This window comes from Achroia grisella, unplaced genomic scaffold (genome assembly GCF_030625045.1).
Source record: "Achroia grisella isolate CSIRO2021 unplaced genomic scaffold, CSIRO_AGI_Agris_v1 utg241, whole genome shotgun sequence".
Lineage (NCBI taxonomy): Eukaryota > Metazoa > Arthropoda > Insecta > Lepidoptera > Pyralidae > Achroia > Achroia grisella.
Window position 1 is genome coordinate 3,123,180 of NW_026712734.1, and position 9,094 is coordinate 3,132,273.

Consider the following 9,094-nt stretch of genomic DNA (forward strand, 5'->3'; position numbering starts at 1 on the left):
GTTCTCCACTATTTTTATTCTATATTATTTATTTTTACTTATTATTTGCTCTGATAGCCCATAACCTGAAGGGTTTTACGAGGAAAATTGGAATAAAAGAATTTTACGTCTTTACAGAACAACTATTATATTTAGACAGCTTTTGTGACATCCTTTTAAAAAACAAAAAACAAATTAATTTCTTCTTTTTTACACGTACATGGACATACATATGCATGAGCAATAGTCCAGAATGAAAAATTTATCTGATGTTTCATTCCTTTACAAACTTAGAGCCTTTTAAGAAGTTGTGATTGATAATATTATATTATCGTATGTTTAGTTTGTGGGTTGTTCTGGTACCATGAATAGATCTGAGCTGATACCATGGAGTTGGCACATACATATGGTACAGTAGTACTATTACTACTGTGCCATATGTGTTTATTAGTATCGGGGTTTTCACGAAATAAAATTATTAGCTCATAATACACACTGTACAAAATCGCAACGGATAGTTATTGAAATTATTAATTACCACTACTTATAGTTGCAATTGTATATAGAATTCTATTATTTCAGTCGATGATTTAGTGTTCCTTTAGGTATCTGTCGAATGGTTTGCAACACGTAGTATTTACTTTTAAAAAATATTTGCTTTGAATCAGGACAACGACTTAGTAAGTTTGTAGTCAATCTATACGTCTACACTACATATAATATATGCAAATGCTCAACTTATTGTCTATAATTGTCAAAATGTATCTATGATTTATCATATGTCAAAATCTCTACTAAATATTCTACATAACTACAATGTAAAAAATAATAAGTATGTAAATAATAGAAGATAATGTTTAATTAATGGAATACGAATAAGTATGGCAAAGCGGCGTGTTTACGCAGGTAAAGGTTTTGTATCACGAATCACAGTGGGAGCCATGTAAGAAGTCTGCGTAGGTATCACTCTAACCTATTTCAGCCGCTAAATTTATTATTTCGTAAGCTGTAGTTCGGTTGTAAGGCTGTAAGGTGTGATAATGTAGTGAAATTACTGGATGACATTTTAGTCCTGCGAAATGGCAAATCATGAATAACATAGTAATGCTATGTTCATCTTGTTATAATGTGATACCATGTATAGTGACTACGGCTATCACTTACAATCAGGTGGGCCGTTAGTTTGATTACCATTCCAATCCACAAAAATGAGGGGATCTAAACTGGATCCGACAGCATTCCTTAATATTGAACAATGTACATAATAATATTAAACCGTCACAAGTATTATCCGTAATGAAGTAGCTACACTTAACTCCTCCTCCTTACGCTCCGATTCCTTTGATATATTTGAATCCAACATAAGGAAAAGACTACCATCATAAGTCGTAAAAATTTATTATTAGCTATTCGATGATATTAGTTTGTCATAAAGTTTTTGGTGTCGATTAGATTTGAACTTTGGGATCTAATTCGAGCCTCCACTAGATCACAAAACAATGTAACATTTTAGAATATTCTTAACAAAGTATAATGATGTAGTGCATCTGCATTTATGTACTTTTATATTAAAATCTAATTAATAGCTTTTTCAAATCAGGCAGGTATTCCCGAAGCCGTAATAGTGGGACCCGACAGAACACCAATCAGCCAGTGTATACAGCCAATATTCACCAATTTATCAAACTCGTGGCCGATTATTTAGGATTGATGTATGATAAAATAACGAATAACTATATAATGTTGGCAACTGTATTTATTGTTGTTCTACTGAGTTTTCTTATACCAGACATATCACAAAAAATACATGCCCAAAACGAGTTGAAGTCTATAAAGAAAGTCATTAATCTTATGTCGGTAAGTAGGACTGATTTATTTGACTCTAAAATATACATTAGAAAGTATCTTCTCTAGATTTATTTGGGTAATTTGAAGTCTATGTACTTATATGTAAGACGTTCGGACCCTAAAATCTTTTTCTCATATACCCCTGACACGTCATACTGCAGTCACCGTATAATGAAAGGAATACAATTAAATGATATCAGAAAGTTGAGTAAATTGCTCTGATAATGAGCCATTTATTCAACTCATTCTTATTCTCTAAATTTTACCGTTTACTCTCTGTTCTCTCTGTTCTCTTACAATTACGTTATTCATAAATTCCCATCTTACAAATAATAGAGAAATTCAATAAATTTTCTTAAGTACTAAATTTAGAAATACTTATTACTTTCGTTGAACAGCAAGAAGTGGACCGTGCGGAAGTCGCATGCCATGCAGCGGCTGACGATATCTGCTACCTGCATTGCTCTATGCACGATGATGCTACTGAAACTGTCAGTATTAAGACTTATCTGTCATTACTAACATTATTTTCAATCACAATTCGATATTATTAAAATCACTCCAATATGTAATATATTTATCTATACTATTCGTGATACTTTTACAGACATATATAATACATCTGTCGTTTGTTCAAAATAATTTCATTTGAGAAGACTAGCAAAAACTTGTGTGTTGTTTTTCTACGAATATTAAGAAATATATTTATGTTTAACGTAAATATATTTCTTAATATTCGTACTAGTGCTACGTACAACTGCGTTCGTACAAAAAGTATACACAATTAAAAATAATAATATCCCTGGACAATTCACACACCGCCATCACCGAAGCTATCGCTACTATGATGTACTACATAATATAATTACATAACTTCAGAAATGGTGGCATCTACGTACAAAATTTCATTAAACAGTCTTCATGTTGTATTTCCACAATTACAATTTTTTTCCTTTGTATCGTTCTGTCTATCGTTATATCAGAATTAATTATATTTGAGCTTAGAGGTCAAAAACGAACAGGACAGACAAAATAAGCCGTTTTGCGTATTATTAGATTGTTTACTGTTAGACCAAACTATTCGCCACATTAATGCATATATTTTTCTTGCAGAAGAAAGATTTTCGTGATTTATCAATATGCACAAGCCGCTGCCTCCACCTAGCCATGTCTGAACCTATTCAGGTCGAGAAAAAAAATGGTTTCTTTCGACGAATCTTCTTTCCACATAGAAATACCTCGCATAAGGTGAAATGATTACTGGAAACAGTATCCCACTCTCTTTGTACAATATGAAGAGGTATTATTATATCTATATGATATTAAATAACATTAAAAAAGTTCTACTAAAAATATACATTGCGAGATGCATTTCAGTTCTCATTTTTTCTTCCTTATTTTAATTAATAAATAGTGCGTGCAATTTTGTTCGCTACATTTTCAAATTTTTTTTATTATATTTTATTCCAACTATGCTCCTATTGGTATTAGCATGATATTATGTAAATTACAGCTTCCTGGACTAAAGGTCTAACCAACCAAAACTAAATGAAATTTCAAAATCTGTTTATTAGGCCCCGATATTATCCCGAACATCCAAACTCACAACTTTGTCGTACACAGAGGTAGTTAAAATATTTTCTTTTTACATTTTCGACTATTGACTAATTCTTCACGCAGCTGTCATATAGATAATTATCTACTATTATTTACTTTGTTCACATTTTTGTTACAATTCTAATGCACATTAAGGACCTCAATTAGACAACCAAGTTTAGCTCGACATCGTATAACATAGAATTATACACCATATAAAGTATTAAAATGAACTTCCTGACTAACCGTGCTTACAATAATTTCTCATATTAAATCAATACAAAACATATTAAAACCGTCCCAAAATTATTAGTTTCGAGAGGTAGAGTATATAGCAAAAGAAATCATAGAGTCCATTTCTTATTTGCACAAATATCGGGTAAGTAGGTTCTCCTACTTAAACAAATATACTTAACAGTCTCGTTATTTTTTAAAGAGAAAAGTATTAACTAACGAAAAATATTGATATTTTTCGTTATTTAATACTTTTCACTAATCAACCAATAATTATTTCTATAAATAATTAATTATGTTTACAGGAAAGTACTATCATGTCGTACGTATACACAGACTCGTTTAACGCTCACCAACAAGAACCTACAAATAATGCGGAAATTTGACAAGTCATATAATGTATTGTTAAAAGAACTAAATTGATATTGTTAAAGATATGAAATAAATAAAAGATATATCTACTGTATTCCCAATTTTCATTTATAACTTCTGATCGTGACGTTATTCGCATAAAAATTCTAGACATTATAAGAAATGGTGAAACGGTACGAAGGAATGCCAAATTTGATAGTGATAAAAGCTGGAATACATAACGTACAAACTCGTTTTTGCGTGTATATCGGGGCTAATCTACTTACGTAGTTTGTCCATAATTTGTTACTTTTTTCGACTCAAGTCGAAAGCAAACGAAATATTTCTCATTGAAATGGAAGGCAACCTGAGTTATGCTAAGAATAATAATTATATTCATAATCCATAGATTATGAATATAATTATCTGCCATAGTATTAGTAGCCACTGTGCTATTGTCAAACTGATGTCAAATTTTGAGTCATCTAAGAATTCTCAGGCACTCACTGATTCAGTCAGAATTTAACAACCTGATGTCATGTTTATTATTTAATAACTACAAAAAACTGCAACAATGTGAATTATGATAAGATAAATTTGAAGTTATTCTAAAATTTTGTTAAAGAATGAAACATGCCTCATCACGCAACATTGAAATCTATGTGTATGGACACAGTCATATTTTTTGGCCTCTTCGCAATAGTCGGACATATGAGCATTAATTTATGGGAAAGGTTAATGATTCAAACGGAATTAACTAATATGAAAACTAGTCTTCACACTTTAAAAGTAAATATTATTTAATGTGATGTAAATGGAGCAAAATTTAAATGTAATATTTAAAAAATCTTTAAATTACAGAATACTGTAAACAATATAGGGTATGCATACGACAAGCTACATAAAGAAGTAAAGGGACTAACAGTAACAGCTGATTTTAAGAAATCTGGAGTATCGTTGAAGAAGGAGCTATATGAAAAAAGTAATAACAAACCGACTTGCAATAATCGTAATAAAGTCTTTAATAATCTTCAATTACAAACAAAAGAGCATCCTAAGAACGATAAAAAAACTGAAGCATCATTAGTATCCAGTAAATCTGTACAGAACATTTTGTATAATACAAAGAGCTTTCCCAGTAGAAATGTTTCCACGGTGACAAGATATCCTCCGAAATCTACAGGTGTTGGTTTGGATACAACGAAATTCATTAAATTAGAAGAATGTATCGATTCCAAGGAGAATAATGAAATACATAAATGTCACGGTAATTATGAATGTTATGACAATAACTGTAATAACTGGAAATTTTGAGTTTATATTAATAAAATAGTAGAAATATCTGTGCATTTTATAACTTGTAGCATTAGCAGGTTTATAAACAATATTCTATTATTAGTTCCTGGATGATTAATAATGGTAATTAACAAGAACTGTCTGGTATTCTCCCACATTATAAGTAGTACTGATACAGTAAAGTCGTTAATAATAAAAAAGTATAATATAATTTACTGTTATTTTATTCTGAATATAAATTAAAACGTACCAAAACAGAGATTTCTATTAGATATGAAATCATTATTTTGGTCTAGTCAATCTTTACAGCCTTCTCTATTAGTCATATTACATTCTCTTTCAACAATCTTACTAATATTTTTCGCCGACTCTGTCGAAGGTAGCAAGATGGTTTCATAATGAAATTTGTTAGCTTTAGGTAAAGATTTAGAAGTTTTATAATGCCGTACAAAATTACAATTCTCTATGGTATTAGCTAGACCTTCTAAAATCTGAATTTGCCCTTCCATCTTCGGTAAGTCATGTGAGAATTTCGATATTTTCACCTCTAAATCGTAATAATTATCCTTTATCTGTGACAAGTTTTTCTGCAACAAACAATACGTAGTTTGATTATATCCTCTACATTTATATACGTTAGAAGATTGTACGAAGTGTTATCATTAGAGGCGACCTCGTCCAATTCAAACGAGGATCCAAATTAGGACGGCCTGAACCGAGGTTCGTACCTCTAGCGGTGCCCTCAGACTAAAGTCGTATCCGTCAGGCGAGAGTTGCCTTCATACGTCCTTTTGCGGGTTTGGTGTGCCATCTGCACTTGCCCCCTATCATCCGGTGAAGCTGTAAAGGTCAGCTTTGACCAACACCATTACAGTAGTCCAAAAAAAAACAGTATAGTATAGTACATACTTATGAGTTTATTAATCTTAAATCTTCGTTTATCTGACATACTCTTCCACATTACTTACCACCGGGTGGATAAGAATATAATTTGTCACCTCTCTTTTTCATCTCAAGAGAGGTAAGCCTCAACTGAAGAAGACAAAGTGGTGATTGCATAATAAATATTAGAAATAATCCAGTATCAATGCAGTTTAGGCAGTTTCACATAACGATATTAGAGTTGTTTTTAATATAAAAAAATCTTCTCATAAAGAGACGACATAAGTACCTACTTAGCTTTGGCAAGTTTATCTATGTAAAAAAACCAGTCAGCCCAAACAACCAAACTGAATTAATAATATGTAAATTAAATAAAATAGGATGTGGCCAATATATCGTGTTTTACATACACATACAAAAAAATTTATTTGTTACAAATCACACATGAATTTTCAGAAACTTACAAGTAGGCAAATAAATTTAGAACCCCATCTTTTTCACTTCAAACGACAGCCCAATATCGGCTCCATAGAAGTGATAACATTGATAAATATCCAATGTAAACAAAACATTACCGATAAATCGTCAATAGTGCTGCTGATATTATTCATATTACATTTCTTATGACAAGTACTGCATTGGTGTTCTAGCATCAAATAAATAATTACAATTAGACTTGTCATTATAAAGAAACTGCACAAGCTACTCAGGACGGACCCTGCTTTCGAGGTTTGTGGTGTGGTTGCAGTGTGTATCGGGGTAGATGGATTCGGTCGAGAGTGTCCTCTTCCGTGTCGATTTCTTCTACCACGGTATTCCATATTTATTTAATTATGAATATATATCTTCTTTTTCTCAAGGACAGGAAGCCACTCTCGTAAGTATGGAATAAAGTTATAATTTTACATTTTGATAAAGATATTTAATTACATAGTTTTATATATTTTGTCGAACGTAATAATTTAGGTTCGTGATTGACATGTTGCAAATAACTACATAAGTCAGTAAAATTGACATTACAATTGTTTTTAAGTGTACACCTACTTAACTATAATTTATAATATCTATAAGTATGAATTACCTGTACATCAGTATCAGTGCGTATTTCTTATACTTAAATAATTTTAAGTTAAATAATTCTAAATTACATTTTTTATTTATTTTATATAAGATTTAAATTTATTCCTCAGACAATAGTCGTACAAACGTTTGAAACGGTCCAAATAAACTTCTACCTACATAACTATCAATTAATATAAGTACTACTCTATAAAGATTATTCCTGAGAATCTAAATAAGAAGCAAACGAATCTGTACGTAAATAAATGTGAAATGGACTGGATTAATTAGACCCAAGACTGATGTTGATAAATAGAATATTATATTATTGACAGCCTCGGTGGTCTAGTGGTTTAGCACACCGCTTTACTATCCGATGGTCGTGGGTTCGATTTCTCGCACGGTACAAACATTTGTTCTCATGAGTATGTTTGTTTGTATAGGTCTAGGTATTTTATTTACAAAAAAAAACGTATCCATGTATTTATATCAGTTGTCTAGTACCCATATCACAAGCTCTGCTTAGTTTAGGACTAGATGACGCTGTGAGAATTGTCCTGAGATATTATTATTACTATTATATTTTACTTATAACAAGTAGGTACTTGTTATTATAATAGTTTGTTAAGTGTTTCGATATTGTCCCTATCTTATTACATCATGAAGAATCATGATACAATAAAATAGGAACAATATCGAAACACAAGTAAACAAGAGTAAGAATTGTTGTTTTGTCACTTCTAGAGAAATCAATAAATTAAAAAATACCTTAAAACTTTGTTTTGTCTACAAACAGTCCATCTACTCGTATGTTAATAAATATTTCGCATCTATCTTTAAAATGACGATAAAAATCAATAAAAACAAAATGGAAAATAAAAGGCTACTTTTTACCTAATTGTGAATATGTAAATCTTTTTCATAACAATCGCTATAATATATTTTAAGATAGTTAATTTTTATACTCCTATTATGAATAAAAATTAGAAATGAACAAATTTTTGGGCCAACTATCACAATTTTAAGGAAAGTAACAAATACAGTGATACTTACTATATGTGGATCTTGGTACAAATACGAAATTTTTAACTTTCGGTATTTGGGCATTCTATCCTCGTACAAGTTTATAGAGATTTAGACCTATGAAAATCTGTCAAAATACTATGATCAGGTTAGAGTTCCCAATGGAACTAAAATAAAAAATATATGAATAAATCTCATGTAGGTACCTACCCAACACGACAATTTTTTGGTATGTTGGCAACCCAGCGTATGGATTTATATTGAAAAACTTCGAATTAGTACTTGTCAACATGGGCTAAAAAGGACTTATATCCAGAGCCGTAAAACATACTAATAAACATAAAATTATTATAATTCATGTAAACATATCTGGCGGCAATATTCGTATACGCGTGAATAGCGTCCTCTGTTGTATTTCTACAAAAACAACTCATAGTTTGGTGTTGGACAAAAGCAAAGATAATAATATCAGGATACCCACTCAGTCATATAATTCTCTGTCGTATTGCTGCGTTACTACAGATGTCACTTCTATGTAATTATAATATTATACTATTATTGTTTTATAAGATTTACCATAATTCCAGGATTTAGAATTAGTGCTAGCTTCTTGTTCGGTAGAAGAGACATACTAAATTGCAAATATTGTTTCCTCCCGTTCATATAAAAATAAATAGATATATAAAATACGACTACAACGTAAATACAGTAATAAATAACATTTTTATACTTCTTACATATATGTGTATGGATGTTCATATACGACTTCTATTGAGTTATCCAAGTTAGTTTATAAGTTTCATTCCTTTAAACAACTTGACAGAAG

At 30.7% G+C, this 9,094-nt stretch overlaps 3 protein-coding genes across 3 annotated transcripts; 2 read left to right on the forward strand and 1 right to left on the reverse strand.

The window, feature by feature from the left end:
• The first annotated feature begins 757 nt into the window (after window positions 1–757).
• On the forward strand, window positions 758–3,198 carry LOC131842611 (uncharacterized). Its single transcript, XM_059191189.1, has 4 exons — window positions 758–885; window positions 1,580–1,836; window positions 2,226–2,318; window positions 2,941–3,198. The coding sequence occupies exons 1-4, from the start codon at window positions 861–863 to the stop codon at window positions 3,082–3,084; spliced, it is 519 nt and encodes a 172-aa protein (XP_059047172.1). The 5' UTR covers window positions 758–860; the 3' UTR covers window positions 3,085–3,198.
• A 1,249-nt stretch (window positions 3,199–4,447) lies between these two features.
• Window positions 4,448–5,322, forward strand: LOC131842647 (uncharacterized). Its single transcript, XM_059191217.1, has 2 exons — window positions 4,448–4,797; window positions 4,870–5,322. The coding sequence occupies exons 1-2, from the start codon at window positions 4,642–4,644 to the stop codon at window positions 5,320–5,322; spliced, it is 609 nt and encodes a 202-aa protein (XP_059047200.1). The 5' UTR covers window positions 4,448–4,641.
• LOC131842582 (uncharacterized) lies at window positions 5,277–7,176 on the reverse strand. Its single transcript, XM_059191159.1, has 2 exons — window positions 6,762–7,176; window positions 5,277–5,891 (listed from the first exon to the last, which is right to left on the reverse strand). The coding sequence occupies exons 1-2, from the start codon at window positions 7,005–7,007 to the stop codon at window positions 5,601–5,603; spliced, it is 537 nt and encodes a 178-aa protein (XP_059047142.1). The 5' UTR covers window positions 7,008–7,176; the 3' UTR covers window positions 5,277–5,600.
• Between the last annotated feature and the right edge of the window lie 1,918 nt (window positions 7,177–9,094).

What these genes read in the sequence shown, in the direction of transcription:
- LOC131842647 (XM_059191217.1), top strand. Translation starts at nt 4,642, where the DNA reads ATGCCTCATCACGCAACATTGAAATCTATGTGTATGGACACAGTCATA. An exon ending in CTAGTCTTCACACTTTAAAA is followed by an intron (nt 4,798 to 4,869) that starts GTAAATATTATT and finishes TTTAAATTACAG; the next exon opens with AATACTGTAAACAATATAGG.
- LOC131842611 (XM_059191189.1), top strand. Translation starts at nt 861, where the DNA reads ATGGCAAAGCGGCGTGTTTACGCAG. An exon ending in AAAGCGGCGTGTTTACGCAG is followed by an intron (nt 886 to 1,579) that starts GTAAAGGTTTTG and finishes TTTTCAAATCAG; the next exon opens with GCAGGTATTCCCGAAGCCGT. An exon ending in AAGTCATTAATCTTATGTCG is followed by an intron (nt 1,837 to 2,225) that starts GTAAGTAGGACT and finishes TTCGTTGAACAG; the next exon opens with CAAGAAGTGGACCGTGCGGA.
- LOC131842582 (XM_059191159.1), bottom strand. Translation starts at nt 7,007, where the DNA reads ATGGAATACCGTGGTAGAAGAAATCGACACGGAAGAGGACACTCTCGA. An exon ending in GCACTATTGACGATTTATCG is followed by an intron (nt 5,892 to 6,761) that starts GTAATGTTTTGT and finishes TGTTTGTTGCAG; the next exon opens with AAAAACTTGTCACAGATAAA.